This window comes from Phaethon aethereus (genome assembly GCF_964289735.1).
Source record: "Phaethon aethereus genome assembly, chromosome: 1".
Taxonomy (NCBI): Eukaryota; Metazoa; Chordata; class Aves; order Phaethontiformes; family Phaethontidae; genus Phaethon; species Phaethon aethereus.
The window spans coordinates 80,838,580-80,858,700 of NC_138575.1; the positions used below are offsets into that span (position 1 = coordinate 80,838,580).

Here is a 20,121-nt window from a genome sequence, read left to right on the forward strand (position 1 = left end):
AACTATGTTATCTTCACTAAGGTTTTCATGCTAAGTTGGGAATGTTCATTTCTTCCTAGCGAAGACAGACTTTCCTCAGTTCCTTTAGCAATCATCAGTGGCAGCCAAGAGGCTTTAGCCTTACACGTCTGAAGAGTATTTGTTGACTTTTATGCTAGATTACCTGGCATTGAATATAGTCAAGAGCAATCGCCACACTCCACATAAAACAGAAGACCGTCTGCAGCTGTTTTAAAGGTATCATTAAGGACCGTCCAAAGACAGTGATGACTTCATAACTCATATACAGAAGGAAAATAGTTATTCAAAACCTGAGAGCTCAAGAGTGAGGTTTAATCCATGCTTTGTTTATTTTACATGACATGACATGGTCATTAACACTCAAATATTCAGTGAGGTTTATCAGATTCTGAGCATAAAATTACTCACAAACATAAGGAATCTGCTTCAGTTTTGAAATGCTGAGAACAGTATTACACTGTCTAAAATTAGGCCACAGCTTGAAAATTTACATATAAATCCTGGTATTTCAGGTATCTGGGATCACTGCTATGCTTATTTTTTACTTTTACTACAGCAGACAATAACTTTGCATATGTTCATCCACAAAACAATTTCCGTGAAGTTTTTTTATAATTTGTCCTGTAAAAATATACTAGTACAACTGAGTACCACAGAAAAATTCTACCATATCCACACAAGATAATGTTATGGGACAAAGGACATATATTTTATGATTTTATAATTTGAACAGGTTCTATCCCACTGTTTTGATTAGTAACAAAATCGTTTTTTGGCTTGTGGAGAATTTAGTCAACACAATGTCAGTGATGATAACTTATAAACAAATTCAGCTGTGAAAAATATACTTATCTCCTTTTCACTAAACGCATACAGAGCTCAGAAGTTAAGTACCCTTCCAAACATTTAGCAAGTGGTAATATATAAAGCAGAACACGGAAATTCAAATACTAATCCTCAGCTAGACGGGGCTCTCGCCCACCACTTTGGAACAACACCAGCAATGATCTGATTAAGAAAAGACGTTGATAGATTCTGAAGGAGGCTATAACCCAGACTGATGTAGAAATTAATAGACTGAGTGATGTAAGTCAAACTAAATAACTGCAACCGTCTATTAACTCCCATGGGCATAACTCACTGTACAGGGAAAAGGTAAGAAACAGCAACCTGCATCTTGAGGAGAAGAAAAGTTATGCTGGGAATAGAGGAAATGCAAAGATGACAGGAAGGAATATAGTTAAAACTAAGACCTTGACCTACCCAAATGGAGTCTGTACATGCCCTGCTCTGCCATGCCCATGTCAATCAGCATGGCATTTAGCAGTATGCTCCTAAAGCTCTGAAGCTTAGAATTTTCATTCCCTTAATTTCTTAATCTTTCTTTTTAATATTTGTGACCAAGTGTAACTGACTATTTCTGACTTAAACCGAGACACTGAAATCCCTCCTTCCATAAACCAACAATGAAATCTGAAGCTGACTCATTAGGGTGCTAGTCCCCTTTACTGGGAATGCCAGATGAAAGGGAGATGTGATTAAGAGAAGCTTTGTCTCCTTGGCATCAGCATTCTCTTTCCAGCAATACCTTGTACAAAAAGACATAAAAACAAACAAACAAATAAAAAAAACCAGGACACACCCATAGCTCATTCTGTTTCCAAATAAAAATTACTTAATTCCAGAATCATTAGACATTTCCAAATCACACTAATTGTTCTGGAATAGAAGAACTAATTTCCAAATACTTTCCATGGTAGGGAGCTAATTCCAGTCATCTTTTCATAAACAACCCCTTAATCATGTGAAGAATCTGGTTAGCTTCAATAGGATCTCCCATTTGGGCAGCGTAACCGAGTCTTAACTGCATGCCTGAAGGATAGGGAGGAAGAGAAGGACTGCATCACATAAAAGGCATTCTAGTTCTCCTTCCCTTTACGGCTACTGGCATCTACAGAGTTGACAGAGCAAGAGACTGTGCATGTTTTTAAGAAGCTAACATGCAGAAAAATTACTCTGACGGTCAAAAGAGCCTATTAATCAGCATTCCTAAGCACAGGAATGCATCTCAGCAGTTACCAATTTATCGTGGTGATTATAGCAATCTATTTGTGGTGCAAATGACAAAAACCAAGAGAGGTTTTGGAATGATTTTCCTTCATGTTCTTTGAAAACATGGCGAGATTTTACTGAAACATTAAAACCAGACTGGATTAGAATTTAGACCCATCTCCTCCTCTGGCACCCTAATTTCTGGCAGATAACAGACAGAGAGAAACAAAGCACATATGATGTTCTGTTGCTGCCCGTTACTTTACTCATGCAGACCCTGGATCTGGGATAGCCTAGAACATACTGGGATAGGCCATAACACTTTTTTTTTTTTTTTAAAAAAAAAAAACAACTCACTAACTCAACTCAGCTTACGTTCTGTGTTTTAAAACAGTAAACAGTCAGGATATCACAGTTCATTAGTTACCCTGAATCTTCCAGTGACACACCACATTAATAACTGAAAAAAATTACTATCTTGCTGAGCCTCAATTCCAATCATCTAGAAAGCCTGAAATGTTTTGCAAAACAAAAGCTAATTCTAGCAGCTTAGTAGAAGGCTGAAAATCACACTGGTGTCAGTGGGATTACATGCTGCTACTTTGAATTAAGGTATCCAGTCATCAGTGAAAGACATTACTACAAACTACCATACTCTTGTTAAAATTTTCAAACTCGCTATCGGATTGCAAAGTGTGTCCTTATTTCCTTACGTGTGTACTTATGCTTCTGATAGTAGAATAACACTCAAACACTCAACTGAAGAATAAGGACATGCACTATTCAAACTGGGGATGGACTTACTGCAGAGAAAGGAGAAATTCTGCCACTGCCCTCCATGAGCAGCAGTGCAAGGGGGGCATATACCCCATCACCTAACAGAGATGGGTATGTATGTGCTCAGAACATCCTGGCACTCCCAGCAGCAACATCCAGCCTGGCTCTTATCACATGAGACAGCTGACCTGATCCAGCAGCTTGCTGGATCCAGCTGGTAAATAAGAGACATCTCTCTCTCATCCAAGACGACTGCATGATTCTGCCTCTTCTTGCTCCAGTTCTGGTTGCTTGCTCAACGCTCGCTGAACCAACTCAGCTTTTCAAACCGACAGAACACTGTTCTCTATTTCTCTTTTTTCTGTATATTGTTGTTAGGTTATTGGTTTGCTTACGTGGCTAAGTGAGCTGAATCAACTCATAGAGAAGGTAAAACAAGCAGTAAAACCAACCTCAGGGAGCAGGCAAAGAGCATTCCATAGCTGGAAGAGGGAGTTTTTTTCCTTTTGAGAACACCCCTCTCACATCATTTCACCCTAAATGACAGGTACATAAGTGACCTGCACACCTGCTGCTTTAGCTCTGCAGGAAAGATTTCTCCACTAATGGGAAACTTTCCTCTGATGGACAGATTACTGCACCAAAACCAATGCCTTTAAAAACAATCCTCTCTCTCCCCTTTCCAAAACTGCTGCAAGTTATTGGTGAACTGACTTTGGGAAACCACACGAAGGTCTTGCAGTGAGAAACTAAGTAAATAGCATGTGTAGCAATTAATAATGCAAATCATAGATAAAGGCATGAGACTGTAAAGGCATGCTGCATGAATCATGCACATTCCCTGGCTGGGAATTTAGGGAGTGATTAGAATCACAGTACAGACTGTTTATAGTAGGAAGGAAAAGAAGACACCTTTCTTTTCTCTGCATTCCCCCACACCCACACCACACCAATGAATCACTGAATTAAAGTGCTACTCTACCTGAAAGGTCACTGCTTTCAATTCTCCGCAGGTCTGAATCAGCCCAGAACAACTTGCCTAGCTGGCTGTCAATAGCTAAGGCTATGGGCTTGCTCAAACCACTGAAAAAAAGGACCTCTCGTTCAGTTCCATCCAGTGCTGCTCTCTCAATTTTAGGAGACCTTTCCTGTAGGTTGGTGAAATACATGTATCTGGAATAGGAATGATTAGAGGAAAAAAGTTTATTTGATATTTCCACTATATGACCAAGACATCTTAACAAATGTCAAAGATGTTTTTATTCTGACAGACAGAAACCAACCAGCAGCAAGAAAACAATTCGATTCTCAAGACCTTCAACCTGAATTTCCCCACACCACTATTTCAGCTACATACCCTTTCTCTGGATTCACCACAATGGCCCTGGGCCTATCTTGATCTCCTTTGAGCACCACTCCCATGGGTCTCCCATCCAGGCGTGTCACATTGACCACATTAGTAGCTTCACAGGTCCAGTAGATATAGCGGCTGTAGATGTCAATGCTCAGGTCATAAGGCTGCATATCTAGGTTCTGATTGGGAACTGGACTTGTCACAACAGTGAGGCTCTACAAAGGAAAGAAAAACAACCCATAGAAAAGCATTTAATCTCATCCAATGTCAACAATTTTATTTGCTATGGATGCACCACATCAAACTACTGGTCAGCAAAAGGAGGTGGACAAAAGGAAGTAAGGAGACACGCAGGTCCAGTTGCCCCACCAACACCTTTGATCAGATATAGACACTTAGTTTTGATGATTTGTTATAACGGCAATCATGTTAAGTTGGTTGCAGCTCACAAGACTTGGCAAGTTTGACCAATAAGTCCAACGTGTCTCTATGTTGAAGATTCAGGGTCAGCTTCTGTGGTTCCTCTGCTTTCTTGACAACTCTAAGTTCAGTTTGGATAGACCCAAACCCAGCACATTTAGCACCCTATAACAAAAACACATCACCACTAATTCCCAAAGTTGCAGCTGAATGGATAAAAACACAGGCAAAGTGAGGCCAGACAGCACTTGAAATTCTTGCCTCATTCTTCTCCACCATTGCTGCCATCACACTTGGGAGACATAACATAAGGATGAATAATAAACGGGAAAGCAACCCTGCCAAAAGACAGAAAGGACATCAGCTAGCGTACCACAGCAACTTTAGAGCATTTCCAGTTAACACCTTTGTGTTTCAGAGTTCTTGCATTCTACTGGTCCAGACCTCTGAGTTCACATGCTTTTTTTTAGTTGTTGTTTGGGTTTTTTGTTGTTGTTGTTTTTGTTTGTTTGTTTTTAGAAAGAAACTGCATAGTCTCCCTACAGTGAAAGGTGAACCTAACAGATTTTTCCTGAACTTTTAAAAAAAATTCTTAAGAGGATTGAGAACTCACAAAACATGGCCTTACATAATCTTTTTGGAAAACTTCATGCTTTTGAGGTGAGCAGCCTCCATCCTCTCACCCCCAAATTAAACATCACCATAAAATTTGCCTAACTTTATTTGGTTTGTCACCTCTATGAAAGGGCGTGCCTACGAGTCTTGCATTTGTTTATTCTGCTGAAGCTGGCAAAAACCTGGTGCCTTTGACTAGTTTTGGGTGTTAAATTATTTAGATATTCCAAAATTAAAACCATTGCTAAATTAAGAGTTAAGGCTGAAGGGCATTTCAGCAGGATCCAACTACCACCACACCCACCACCAGAAACCACACTCTCTTATAAATTAAACTGAATCTAGCACCTCAGTGTTGTTCATCTTAGTCTCCCACTCCTCCCCCATTCAAAAAATCAGGAGGGAAAAAAGCAAAACCTATTTTAAAATGTGAAAATGAATAAGCAGTCATTGCTCACAATCTCACTAAACCTGTATCATCTTTTGCCTTCTACCCTACTCTACTTTTTCTCTATTCCCCACTCAAATACATTTTCCCGAGCCTGGTACATGTCTTACAGGTCACTAGTTTCAACCTCGTCGTTCAGTGCCTTGGTGGCTGACAACAGCTCTCTTCCTAACCGCAACAGAAGCTGGGAGTCTTCAGACACAGCTGTGTCCTCACAAAGTCCCACCCTCTTCATTTCAGAGTCAATGCCCCATCCCCTGCTCATTTGCAACTCTTCCTTCTCTCCGACACACTCCCATTTCTCCCATGAGCCTTCCGTTCCATGTTTCACTTCTCTCAAATATGGGTGTCCAACAGCCCTTGGCCAAAAGACAGCATTCAGCAAATAATGTAGTGTGAACAACAGTATCTTCAAGTTTGCCTTAGTTTTCCATGTTTTATTTCCCGCTGCACCTCCCATATTACTGGCTGAGGACTCCAGAAACTCCCAATGCCACCTGTTTTGCCAAGTGACAGCTAGTAATCCACAGTACGTCTGTGTACCTAAATTATTCATGTACCACCATTCGTTACTGGGGGTAGGGTATGCCTCCCTCATCTTTTAGTAATTCCATCACCCACAGGATACCTGGCTGCCGTCTTCCTGTGCCTTCCGGATGATGTTCTGCCGAGAATCAATCCAGTACAGCTGCTTATCCAGGGGGTCATAATCGATGGCTCGAACATTCCTGAGACTATGGATAGGGAGTATGATGTCTGGACTCTGCTGCTCATCTATCACCATGCGATTAATTGCGTTCTTCTGACTGAACAACAGAAAGGTTGTAGGAGCTTGATGGGTTAAAAAAAAAAAACAAACGGAGGGTGAAAGGGTTACACATAGCAATAATGTTGGGTATTCCTACGTTCAATAATGACAATTTCTACATATAACCAGATAGTACCTATTATTTCATTCCCCTTCCCCCTCTTCCTTTGCCAAAACGAATAAAAGAAACAACAACAAAAAAATCAAAACAAAACATAAAAAACCCCAACCTCTTATCAGTTTGGAAAGCCTCTCAAATGACCTCTTTTTACTATAAATGTCTGAACTTGGATGTGACAGACAAAGATAATTAGTTGCAGGACTAATGCATGTGAAGACTTCTGTTAAAATCACCTCAAAGAAGAACAGTCAGACATGCCTCTCAAGGAACTGTCAATTTTCTTTCTAAAAGGGTGCCAGTCAAATGTAGCTCCACTATTCCAAAGCTGAACCTTTTGCTAGGTACACTTCTACTTGCAGAGGAAGCTGAACAAAAGCCAGCACTGGTTCCTTATTTTTGAGGTCCCAGGGAACAGAGATTGCCATTAGATTGCCATTAGAGTGGTTCAGTCCTGTTCCCACAATCCCTATTTCTGCCTGCACTGGAATGGAACAACAACTAATTCACAAGAAAATCTCTTAGGGGTGTGCAAGGCTGTGTTTCTGGAGAAAAATCTGTTCGCTCTTCTCAAATTCATGTACCTTTCTTATTTCTAGGTGCCCATGTGGGAATGCTAAACTGCAATCAGGAAAACAAAAAAATCTGATGCTCTGCTCCATCTTTCCAGATGCCAGGCAAAGATTTCCTGGACAAATTATATTTTACTTAGAAATACCATCAAACATCAGAAAATAAAGACTTCTCCAACCTGTACAGCTGTAGTTTACTGGCTGTATCTTACTGTAAGTGCACAAGGCATTTAATACACTGTTAAAAAGAAATTATCCCTCTATTACGTAACTCGGTCAGAAATCAGAGGAGGTAGTTAAAGCATTTTCCCTTTTCAGTGTTCTTTTCAATAATGGTCTACCTGGAGCCACTGCTGTGCAAGACGGCACAAGAGCCCACAGCCAGAAATTACAGCCTCCCTGAAGTTTGTACAATCTATTCTCTATAGCACAAGTCTGCGGAGATTAACAGTGGGACACTGCTCTCATTCAATCCAGCCTGTAAAACAGGTAAGGCAGCACCTTGGAAATAGGAGGTAGCAAAAGTCTTCCAGAGAACATCATCACCTTGCTTTGTTATTTTAGGCATACACTTTGAACACTTATTCTGGCTGACGGAAAAAAAAAAAAAAGAAAAAAAGGCGGGGGAGTTTCCTTGGTAACTAACACTCAATCCTATAGCAATCAGGTCTAATTGCAAGGCATTTTTGCTTTCTGGAAAACCTGTATTTCCCCTCCAAGCTTTTCTCCAATAATTTAAGCCGCCTTCTACTTTGCTCTAAGCTGTAGAAGAAAGCACACAAAAAAAGCAAAGCAAAGTTTATCTGAATGTGTACGGCAAAATAGAAGACTCGGAAAACATCAGAATTCTTGCCAAGCAGTTAAGAGAGTAATGGAAAGGGAAAAAAGCTTAAGATAAAACAGTGCAGGCAAACATACCATCATAAGCACCTAAAATTCTTTCCACTTTTCCCAAAAAACACCCTCTCACTGTCTAAGATTGCCTGGCTTCCAACTTTGAATTGATGGCTCATTATAAAGAGCAAGAGCAGAATTTCCCCCCTTGAGTCCCCACATCTCTGAAACAGTACCAATTTCAGAAATCCCTTCCCAGTTTTCACCATTCTCCCTCCCAACAGTCACATATTTTAACTATATTTTTGGCAGGCAAATGAAGTGCAATGAGCACGTCTCCTGTGTAACACTGCCTTCAAACTTCACAACACGTGGTAGGTCTGATGAGATACCAGATCTCATCAGAGCAGTGTGTCCTTCCCATAATTAAAAGAATCTATGCACACATGAGCAGGACAATCCAGAAGGGAGGAACTGGCCTCTAGACAGGGTTTGGGCTAATAATAATGTTCAGGAGTACATAAGCAAGCAAAACAGGCAAGAGAAAGTTAAAACAATTCATGCTCCAATTATAGTGTCCAAGAAAAAAATTAATGCAGAGAAGCCCAAGTCTCCAATTACCTACAAATGAGAAGCTGGAAAGTTCCCAGGTTTGAACATGGCAGAAGGAAAACTCCTAATACCTCACAAATGGCCCCGAATTGTTCCACGGGGAAATAGTTCTATTCGCTCACAACAGATTTCCTGTATTTTTCTCCTTCCTTTGTTTCCAAGAGCATTTTCACAAAAAAAACAGGACATGTGATCATTTTGCTACTTATTCTCCACTGGAAGTCAAAGTCCTCCACCTACAAAATCACAACCACCAGAGAGGTGCCAGCCGTGCCTCTAACTTGCAGGAAGATGTCAGGGTCTTAGAGCACAAGAATCCAGCTGTCATGCAAACGCCCCTTGTAATAAAAAAGGAAAGGAGGAGTACAGGACACACGCCGGGGTGGAAAATCAGAGTTTTCAGAAGCGCATGATTTTCAAAAAATGCCATGAGGTGGCATTCGTGGAGCAAGCTGCCCTGCTTTTGGCTTTAAAACAACAGTTGGATCTCTACTCATGCATAATGTGGATGAGATAAAATCTGTCTCTCTGTACCATGAATCTCTTCACCCACTGACTAATCTGAATGACACCAGTGGAAATCAGCCATCCAGCCTGGCTGCCAAAATTATGAGAGCTTCACTGGCAGCCAGTTATTGAGAGATGGATAAATTATTTGGTTAGAAACTAATTACACACAGCCTGAGGGGCCTTGCGGTTCCCATTCTGCACAACAATAAAGAAAAATGGGGCTTGGCCGCACTGAGATCAGAAATCTGAAGTGCTGGGGAGGCTGTGGAGCCGAGCCCGTCCTCACTGAGGAAGAAACACTTTTAGGGGCACTAGGGCGGCCCACCTCAGCATCTCATCAGCCAGCAAACACAGCTACTATAGAATTAAATCTTGACCGCCTAAAGGCTACATGAAGTCCAGAATATAGACCAAACTATCACATATCCTTTGTCAGGCAAGATTAGAATTAAAGAAGCAGATAAATAAACAAGCAAGTAAGCACTTGAGGAGGGTCTGACAGAGGGATACAAAACCAAAAGCATTTTGAGCTTTCCTGCTTACACAGATTTAGCTGAGTCACTGAAAAGGTTCTCTAACAGCCACTTCTTATTTTAAGGTGATACTGGTATGTTGCAAGACTATTTTTGTTTTGCTTTCAATAGCCTATCTTCTCTTAAAAGTCAGTAGGATTTTAGTATTAGAAAATTATATTTAAAAATACATATTTTTATTGCCATCTTTATCCAGTCACATATCCTGCTTCCTATGGAGGAGGGGAGGCTGAGGAACCAAAAATTATTCAAATACACGTTCAGTGATAAAAACATAAACTAGCTTTAGCTTGGCCTATCGGCAAACATGCTTCACCATCTCACATAAAAATAATTCTTCTTTTCTCCAAGTACAATGCTTGCATCTGATACTAAACACATCTGCTTCTCTGTTTTATTTTCATTCATTTTGGCTTACCACTACAAGTCCTGTTGTCAGAGTTCAAGGAATAGTGAGCTGGGCAGCCACAGACAAAACCACCAACAGGGACTGCTAAGCAGAGGTGAGAGCAGTGACCATTGCTGGAGGCACACTCGTTCCAGCCCGCCTGCCTGGAGGAATGGAAGACCAAGATGTCCATAACGTAATCCAAATGCCCTTGGATGATAGTTCGGTTCTGGCCACTGGTCTTGTTGGCTCGTTCAATGCTACGCCGGCTCCAGTCTGTCCAGTAAATGTAATCCTGATACTGAGTCAAGCCGAATGGGTGAGGCAAGTCATCGGCTATAATCTCACGGTCAAGGCCTGTTTCCAAAAAATGAAGGGAGAGAAAAAGCTGAATTATACGGGGACAAACAATATGCTGTTTAGTGCTGTGGGACATGTCCCCTGCACAGAAAGGTTAACACATAATTACTTTAAAGTTACTATTTCATTATTACAAAAGTAAATTATAGTCACATACACTATTCAGAAGACCATCCTGAAGTCTCAGAGCCTATCACAGAAATGTGCTAATCCTGCTTGCAATTCACAGAAGAGAATGTATTTTACTAAAGAAAAAAGTCTCAAGTTTTGAAAATGATGAGGGTTCTCAGAAAGACTTTGTCCTTTCCCTCCTCCCTGAAACAAACAGGATCCCTCTGACAGAGGTGCAGGATCCTGACATTGTACTCCCAGTTCAGCACCTCTCGCAACACATTTGGGTCTCTGCCCGCTGCTTACAGAGAGTCGTTATAAGCTTAATAAAATTCTACATCGTATGAGGAGAAAAATTAAATGCACAAGGTTAAACTAACCTGTCTCTGGAGTGTCGTAACAGGAAGGAGCAGTCAGAAACTCAAGGTAGGCAACAGTTAATTGTGTATACCATGGAAATGTTAAGAGACCTTAAGGAGCAGGGCATGGGGGGTGGGGAGGAGGGAATGATTTCAACCACTTTATTTCAACTACTTCATTACCACGGGATGTCCTGCTGTCTAGTCACAGAATATGAACAGGAGATTATGAAGGAAGAAGTCATTCCCTCTTTGCACAGAGAAGACGAGGATGCACAGCCCTGGCACAGGGAAGATGAAATTCTAACGCTGTGTCCAGTTCCACAATGTACAGAGGAACACTGAGCCAGCCTCAACAGCACACCAAAATGCATTAAAAGCTGAAGAAAAGCTTTTATATTACATGTAACTCCTACAATGCATCTTCCTGTTTTATCTTTTTCTAGCTTTGTCCCACTACTGCAAACATACTGTTTAAAGTAGACTAACTCCTTTAGCCTTAAATATTGGCGAGTGATAATGCTAACCTAAATAATTGGGCACACAACAAGGCAGTTCACTCCGGTGGGTGCTGAGAAGTTAAAAAAAGATACTGTGCAAGTCTGAGGGCTTGGGTTCTCAGTACACTACCCTGGGACAGTGAAAGAATTAAATATTCCACCTCCATTTAGCTGTAATGACCAGGCTATAAAACAACCACACAGACCACCCTGTGAGAGCAAGACCCCCCCACCCCACCCCCCCCGGTGACCAATACCAGCCAGGAAAAGTTCCTTGGTGTGCAGGACACTAGGGAAAAATATGGGGAAAATAAATTACATTCTAAACAAATGTCCAATAAACTGTTGTTATCTTGGCTTTTTCTCTACCTTTCTACAGATGATGAAGTGTTTGTTATGTATTTGCCAGTGCTCTTCAGAGCAGCAAAACAAGATTCTCAGAACACTGACAGCTGACAGCTTTGTCCTACATATAACTGAAAACATGTACAGTTTGTATAATTTTAACTTTGTGAGCAACTGTATCACCTACAAGAAAATTGAGGCCTCACTAAATGCTGTGTTGCATAAACTTCCATTATAGAAGCAAATGTTAAAGGCCTGCAAGTTTGGAAAAAATCTATTGTTGTCTTAAGACAGGTATCTTTGCACTATTTAAGCAGTAATTTGCCATAGGGAACAGTGAAAAAGCACCACCATCCCCACGACACTGTCCAGGGCTCTGGCGCTTACCTAGCATGTTGGAGGATTCTATCAGGTTGGTATCAAGGTCGGTCCAGTACAGCCGTCTTTTAGCGTAATCAATAGTTAGGCCATTGGCACGTCCCACATTTGGTACCAAAGTAGTCCGCTCACTGCCATCCATAGCAGCTCTATCGATCTTTGGCTTACCACCCCATTCAGTCCAGTACATGAACCTGATTAAAAGGACAAAAGAAAAAAACTAATCACATTTAATCCAAAAGAGGACTCAAAGGGAGAAACAACATAGAACAAAAATCCTTAGAAAGAATAAGAAAAAAACAAGAGCTGTAAGTTTGAGCATTTATGAAGCCCCATTACACTAAATGTTTTTTCAAAACGCAAGCAAGGAAGTGAGTCATGTTTCCTCAAAATGCTTCCAACATTATTTTTTCCACTTGGGAGATGGGATTTTCACCAGCAAGTTCCATATGAAAGCACTTCAATCTTAACTAACTCATGCACGTCAGTTAAGAGGCAAAAGGTTGGCAACTGGCCACCTTCATTTATACCTGGTTATTTAGCAACATGTTTTCCAAGGCACTTAGCTTCTGCTTCTATTCAGTTGTCCATCAAATGAAGGAATACAAAAAGGTAAGTATGCATGGTACTTTTGTTAATAGGTGCCACTGCTCATCTCCACACAGCTAAGTCAACCAGCCATGTAACAGTGTGTTACATTTCAGCCAAGGGCAGAATAACACAAAACTGTATAGTATTTCCACTGTACAAACTATTACATACTCAATGCCAGTTTATGCCTCATTTGGCAGCAGCACAGACTTGTACCCGTTTACATTTTCTTTAGGCACTGTACAGTACAGAGGGCTGTGTATTTGACGTTTGGTGGCTAGTTAGTTGCTTCTTCCAAGATGTAAAGACAATACCATTTTAAAACCAAGTGAGACATAGCTAGCCAATGCCTACACATTTCTGCTTTAACACCACTAGTAACAAACACCTGTGAAATGCTTTTAGTTTCAGCCAACCACACAGTGGGAAAGGTTCCTTCAGAAACTGATGATCAAGAGGGATCTATTCTTTAGACAGAAGGAATACTTGCAAATTTTTCTTTAAAATTTTGCAAGTATTTTGTGCATAAATTTTGTGAGTTGTGCACAGCATGGACCTATGTGTTAGAAATGCCCCCCTGGTAGCAATGTCATGAACACTTCCATATGAAGTACAATGACACAGCTCAGCTATAAGAAAAGGAAAAACAGGCACTCGGGCTCAAAACTAAAGTAAATTTTTTTCCGGTCTGTAGTGAAGAGACAAAGCATTGAATGACAACAGTCCTTGGAAAAAAACTATTCCCAGTGTAAAACTAGAATCAGCCACAGCAACCTTTTGTTACAACTGAGTAACTGAACCTAACAATCTGGTCTTCGATGCCCTTTGATGTACTCATCCAGGCAACCCCTGGCACGCCAGGGCTGAACCCCATATATGTGTCCCACTGGGGGCAGCGCAGAACTCCGCTCGACTAAGCACCACGACAGTTGCCACCACCTTGCTGAAACGAAGTGGGAGCAATGTGTGTGAGTGCCGAGAGTTTTCTGCATTACTCTAACTCTTGCAGGACTCTTGCAGGGTCACTGGAAACTGTGATAATTTCATAACGCTTCAAAATAAAGTTCCCTCATTTGTAAAATAAGAATAATACAATGCTGGTATAACCTCAAAAAGGTTTTGCAGTAATTAAGTTAATGTGAAATGAGCATTTAATTGTAGAAGAGCTATTTCAGAAGCTAAATCGTTTTGCCCTGCCTTGCCCCGCTCTTTCCTCCCTCCCCCCTGCTTATTGCCCTACTTTTGCTATTACATTTGAATCCAGCTAAGAAGTTTCTTCTCAGGAAATCTTTCATTTTGGGGATAGGTGGGTATAAGTGTTTCCACTCTTTTTCTGTCCTTGCTTCCCTTGTCCATACCAACTAAAACGGCTCTCTTATCCGAAGAAACAAACACCTTCCTTACTCTCAGACAATAAGCCTTACTCCCCCACTCTCAAGTTAAATCATTTAACACCTTTATTGGACCCTAACTTGTGATAAAAAGGATCCTCATTTTTAAAAGGACAAATATTTTCTTTTCAATGCTATAGTCCTTTTCTAATTAATGAATTCCATAAACTTAGAACTCCTTTGGTTCTGTGGTTAATTAAAAAACTAAATATAAATCCCTTTTTAATGAGCTGCTCTGATTTTTTTTTTTTTTTTGGTAGTATTCTTAATGTTTATTCAGGACATTAAGAGTGTATTCCTCCAGCTCTCATACTCTAAATTACCAGGTTGTATTCCCCAGCTCAGTTCTCCCAGGATTTACATGCAGTGCCTAACTAACATGCCCTAGAGAAAGCATTACGATGTTGTTTTTCACCGTTCATAAACATAGAATTAAATCAGCAAGTTACCCCTCAGCAGGGTCCAATGCCAATGCTCTGGGACTGTCGAGATCTTTCCACACCAGCACTTGGCGATGCTGCCCATCCAGCTTTGACACTTCTATACGATTTGTTCCAGTATCAGCCCAATACAAGTTCTTCCCCAGCCAATCTACGGCCATGCCTTCTGGGTAATCCAAGCCAAACTCCACAACGTGTTCCAGTGCGCTGCCATTCATAAATGCTCTGCTGATGGTCTGCAGGGATACAAAGATACACAGGCAAATTAGAAATTTTACCAGTCTGTCATTGGGCTGGTTGTTTTCTTTGTTGCATTTTAAACACTTTCAGATTTTAGGCATCTCATAGGAAAGAGGATCCTACAATATGCTACTTATTTGCAAGGCGAACAATGCTGCTATTCAGAAGTAATGATTTACTGTAGTCTGTGAATGTATTCTGTGTCAGCTACAATAGCATTTCGCAGGGGAAATAAATGGGATAACTAGTCTGGTTCAATTAAGCAGTCTACATGCCAAAGTGACCTTCATAACTCAGTGCCAGCTTCGAGGGAGAAATATTTTGGCTCTCCCAGGACTATACAAAAGCATCAATGTTATAGCACGGAATAATATTTAAAGCAGCCTAATGAAAAAGTTCAGGACAGAACAGCAAAGTAGAAGAAAACAACCTAACAGCCAATTAGCTCAGTAGTGCAAGTGCTTCAGTAGTGCAAGTGCTTTTAATTAAATTAAAAATGGTTTAATTTAATTTCACTAAGCATAATTTCTTCTTGGTCCTGTATTCAAAAGACTTCTTTTAACTCGTGCCATCATGGATCAGCCTGTGATAGCAGATACCACCAGAATGATATTTTTTCATAATATATCAGAGTTTAGGCCTTCCCTGATTTACTATGACCACTTATAAGCATGAAAGTAAAGGAAGAACATTAGAATTGTACAAAATTCTTTTTGGCAAACATGGGCTTCCTTTCTGCGTCCTTAATATTCCCCTCTGCACAGACTCCTCATACTCATAACCCATTAGAGGTTAACACAAAGACTGATTTTTTGTTTACTTCCTAGTTTGGATGCTACCTGCTAATTATGCCAGTTTGTGACAGTACACAGCAGGGAAGTTTGTATCTCAGTCTTCATCTGTACTACCCTGAAAATTTGATCATACCATTGCTTTATTTTTTATTTCAAACACAGCTCAAATGAATATCGTATCTAAAGAGTTCAGCCAAGTCACCCCTCTCAAACTCACTTAAACTCTGTGTTTTCAACTTCTACAATTCTTCAGTTGCAAAGGTCCATGAGATATCATTGACACAGGTCTCAACCCAATTGCAGAAACTTTCTTTTATTAAAAAATAATTTTTGGTGCTTACAATTCTGTCTACAACTACAACCCATGAAAAACAAAGGGAACAACTAGACTCACTGATAACAGAGATAACAGCCAGACAATACACAGATTTCTGTCACTCCATTAACCACCACATTTAAACATCTACCCTCATCCTTTTCTGATTTGTCAGTCTAGACCCTAGCTAGACCTGTTTTACAAAGCCTGTGGTTCACAACATGTCTCACATGCAGTAGTTGTATAAATAATATATATATTATTTATATTTATAAAAATATAAATAATGAATAGGTAAGACCCATTTTCACTTCCTGACCCAAGACAAGGCTTCCCCACATTAAACATATCTGGCAAAACATCTGTGATCCCTGAAACTTCATGCCATATGGCACTCTTCTCAGCTTCCTGCCAAAAACACAGTTTTTACAAACTTACCATTTATGTGAAAATGTATACATTAGATTTAAATGATTTGTAGGAGAGAATGCTGCTAGTATAATGAAAACGTATGCCATTCCTAGTTAGAACAAGCTCTTTTACCTATCCCTTGAATCTTGTAAATAGCACGTGTCAATCCATTCTTAAGTATCTCAAGAACCTTGTAACAACTTAATAGCCAATATGGAAAAAACCTCTACCTTTAGTGAAATGTCAGTCCAGTAAATCCGATTGTCTGTCACATCAAAATCCAGAGCAGAAGCTTCCTTGACTCCGGTGAGTGGAATAGCAACGTTGTTGTTGTTCGTTTCTAAAGAGATTCGTCTGATATCTGCTCTCCGAGAAAAAAGCAGGAAAGCTTCTGGGACTATGCAGGTCTTCATATCGTTGATGAGCTCTAAGCCTATGGGGCAAGCGCAGCGAAGGCCTTGTGGTCTGTACAGACAAAGATGGCTGCAGCCGCCGTTATCCTCTGCACAAGGGTTTGTACCTAAGCATGCAACAAAAGCAAAAGCAATCGCTGCAAACTGACTTCAGTTCGAAGATGAAGCCAGTCCTCACAGGCGTCAACAACACTATGAATCCTTTAAGAAATGTGTACCAATTTTCACCTTTTATTCTCTGAACTAATTTTTGTTCATTTCCTGTAATCCTTTAGACAGCTGTTACTCTATATGGCTGGAAAGCCAGTGCTTGTTTTCCTGACCCCATGAAACAAACCCAGCATTAGGGAAAGAGATCCGGACTCCAATAGCTACTGATGTTTCCGATTCGTAACACAAGCACTGAATGGATGGTAAGTACGTAAGCAAGCAAGCAAGCATATGTTCTGCTGCCTTTTGCAGTACATTGGTTCAGTTACACACTCCAATTGTGTTTTCTAGAGATGGAAAATCTGCAGATCTATTTTCACATCCATTCAACAGCCTCTTCTCTCCAGTATGCTAGTAAAACAGCTCTTTGCAATACTAATTTGTGTACCTGCACATGCTGGAAATCCACTTACTAAGAGAGGTCCAGCATTACCAAGCTCAATTAGCCACAAAGTTGGAAAGAGGGCTGCATTTAACACACATGTACCTTAGGGCATCTTGTTAACGTGGTAGTAGCAACGCAAAGGTACACCTCAACTACGTTTGATTAATTCCATGGGGTACAATCTGGACGTGGCAGCAAGAAGCTGCAAGCCCTATCTATACAGACGAACATTCAGGGAATGTGATGAGTTCTGTGATGCCACAGTTGCATTGCTACTAGTGTTTGGATAGCCAGTGACAGCCAATTTAAAGCTAGATCCTGCATTTTTACACCACAGACACTACAGGGCAGAAAGTAGTGCAAATTATTTTTAACGATGATTTTGCAGTATTAATATGAAAAGCACTGAACAAACCAAAACAGGCTCATTCTTCGCTTTGCATACCGGGAGCACATGTTCAGATTTGCAAGATGAAAAGCTGCTACAGCTGCAGTTTCATAAACAGCTGGGCTAATCTAACAGCTGGCTGTTACAAAAAGAAGTTCTAATTTTCCATGATCCTTCTTCTCACCGTACGGGATCCAGAGTTGTTCAGATCTACGAGCTGCTCCAATTCCCTAAGCAGCAGAAAATGACCTATTTTGGGGGGTGCCTGCTTGTTTTCCAGCTTGTTTTCCAAGTGAGAGAACTGAAGCACCTCACAAAAGACCTACCATCTCATCAAAATGCAGCCTGCAGTTATCATGCAATAAAACTGGATTCTTTTTTAAAGAATTTTTAAATTCTTTAAAAGTTTTAAAAATCTGACCTGGAATAAAGTGATACCCGCAGGGGAACACTGCTGAAATTAGAAAAGTTCTATTTCATTTTACTTGCCTGATTAGCAGCCTCACTCACCAATTATCTGGCGGACATTTGTAGCTTTCAGGCCCATTAGATCAGGCAGTTGATCTATGATGATCTCTCTTTCAGCTGTGCGCTTATGCACTCGTTCAATGCTGCGTCTTTGCCAGTCCGTCCAATAAACATAGTCTCCCAGCAACGTGAATCCAAAGATATGAGGCAGCTTGTCCTCCACCAGAACTCTTCTCCCAGTTCCATCAGCATTCATGACCTATGGATATACAGAAACTTGTTGTGTACAGAATAATTCTCTCACTATTTATCAGAGATTAATTAAACTAGCTGCTCCACACTTAGACTTCAAATTAAAAAATCATCTCCTAGCCATTAAAATGCTATCAATGTCACACAGAGTCTAATAAAAAAACACTGTATTTCAGCAGATACTTATTCTAAAAGCCATGCAGAATCCCTTATGTATAAGGGTAGTCTCACAAGCAGATCGTAATGTGAAAATAGGACATAACATTCCTTGTATTTGCTTTAGGAACTAATATTATGTGTGCCTGTTAGATGCTGCCTCTCTCTCTCATTTCTGACTCGTGCCTCTTGGTTTAATTTTAAATGGGAGACACTGTGTTTTACACAAATGAAGGTTACAATGCCAAGGAGTCCTTGGCTCAGCATCTTGTGGTCCACAGTCCCTCCCAAGTGAGCTTTGCCCAGGTTACAGGGAGCAATAAAAGGAGGCCCCACATAAATTCCAGGAAGCAAACAGTCAAGAAGATCTACAGAATATGGTTATATTCCCAAGTCTGAATAAAGAACCAGTTTTACATTCTTCAAAATTAAGTATTTTTTGTACTAGAAGGAACGCTAACAGGCTGTAAATAATTGCATGCCTTTGATCAAGACATTTGAATTTACTGTGTCATTTTTCCCTACTGCTAAAAAGAAGTAATACCTAACTTCCCCAAAGAGGCACTGAAAGGATTAATTAAACATATGTATGCTTGTTGAAGTGATCAAGTACCTTATGAATGCCAAGTATTATTATAAAAAGTACCATAGTGACAGGAGTGAAGAGAGTCCAGTGTTTTAAGAGAAGCTTAAAAACGATTCAGCACTGTAGTTTTACAGAACAGTTGCTTCTGAAATAGTTCTGCTTGTTTCAAGTTTACAGCATGTATACTACCCTTCCAAAAAAAAAGAAAAAACCCACCCAACATTAATGTAAAAATTTCCCAAGATAATGTGATTCACAAAATTAACACTAGCCTACTAATCCCTGAAACATTAAAACATCCTTCCCACTACCCAAGGATGTTCCAAGTTAAAGACTGGAAAAAGGGTGACTTACTAAATCACTGTGTTCAAATCTCTCTCACTTGCATTGGTGGAATTAAGATAACCATAGACAAATCTGTATAATTTCACATTCTTTCCATGACCCAAACCCAAAGACTTGTGCAATGATAACCCTCACAATCAATTGGTTTAATAACTCCAGCTAGATGGATGATGTTTTGTGGTCAGAATAATTTCCTAGCTCATGAGAAATAAGAAGGCTAGTTTGGAGCAACTCCTACCTTTTGCCTACCCAAGCACAGATGGGGAGGGAGGAAAGCAGAAGAGAAACAGAACTGAAACCCACGCCTTTATCAGCATGCAGTATAGTGTGCATGTTAATAAAGTATTTTTAAGTTCACTAAAAATTGGAAGAAAATGCTATAATCTTCACAATAGTTCAACTTCTAAGTAGAACTATTCCCTGTCATAAACTTCCTGACATTACTGCACTTACTTTCAGTATGTTATACTGGGAATTTAATCTTTATGTACACATCTCCTACAGAAAAATTAAAGGGGCTTTGCATGCTTGGTGGTTTGCAGGAACAAGCTCCATGTTTACTTTTTGAAAAAAGAGCTCATAATTACTCCATGGAATTGGCTTACCAAAAAATCTTCAGT

General features: G+C 40.2%; 1 protein-coding gene across 5 annotated transcripts in view; it reads right to left on the reverse strand.

The window, feature by feature from the left end:
* Positions 1 to 20,121, reverse strand: part of LRP6 (LDL receptor related protein 6) — a gene marked incomplete at both ends in the record, with an annotated part of 124,299 nt that overhangs the window by 12,399 nt on the left and 91,779 nt on the right. For 4 of the 5 annotated variants that reach the window (XM_082014244.1, XM_082014245.1, XM_082014243.1 and 1 more), the window contains 8 exons: positions 3,833 to 4,023; positions 4,208 to 4,419; positions 6,316 to 6,518; positions 10,093 to 10,419; positions 12,125 to 12,309; positions 14,547 to 14,773; positions 16,529 to 16,818; positions 18,205 to 18,421. In XM_082014244.1, coding sequence (XP_081870370.1) covers positions 3,833 to 4,023; positions 4,208 to 4,419; positions 6,316 to 6,518; positions 10,093 to 10,419; positions 12,125 to 12,309; positions 14,547 to 14,773; positions 16,529 to 16,818; positions 18,205 to 18,421 — 1,852 coding nt within the window. The remainder of the gene's footprint in view (positions 1 to 3,832; positions 4,024 to 4,207; positions 4,420 to 6,315; positions 6,519 to 10,092; positions 10,420 to 12,124; positions 12,310 to 14,546; positions 14,774 to 16,528; positions 16,819 to 18,204; positions 18,422 to 20,121) is intronic. The other variant, XM_082014246.1, reaches the window with a different exon arrangement.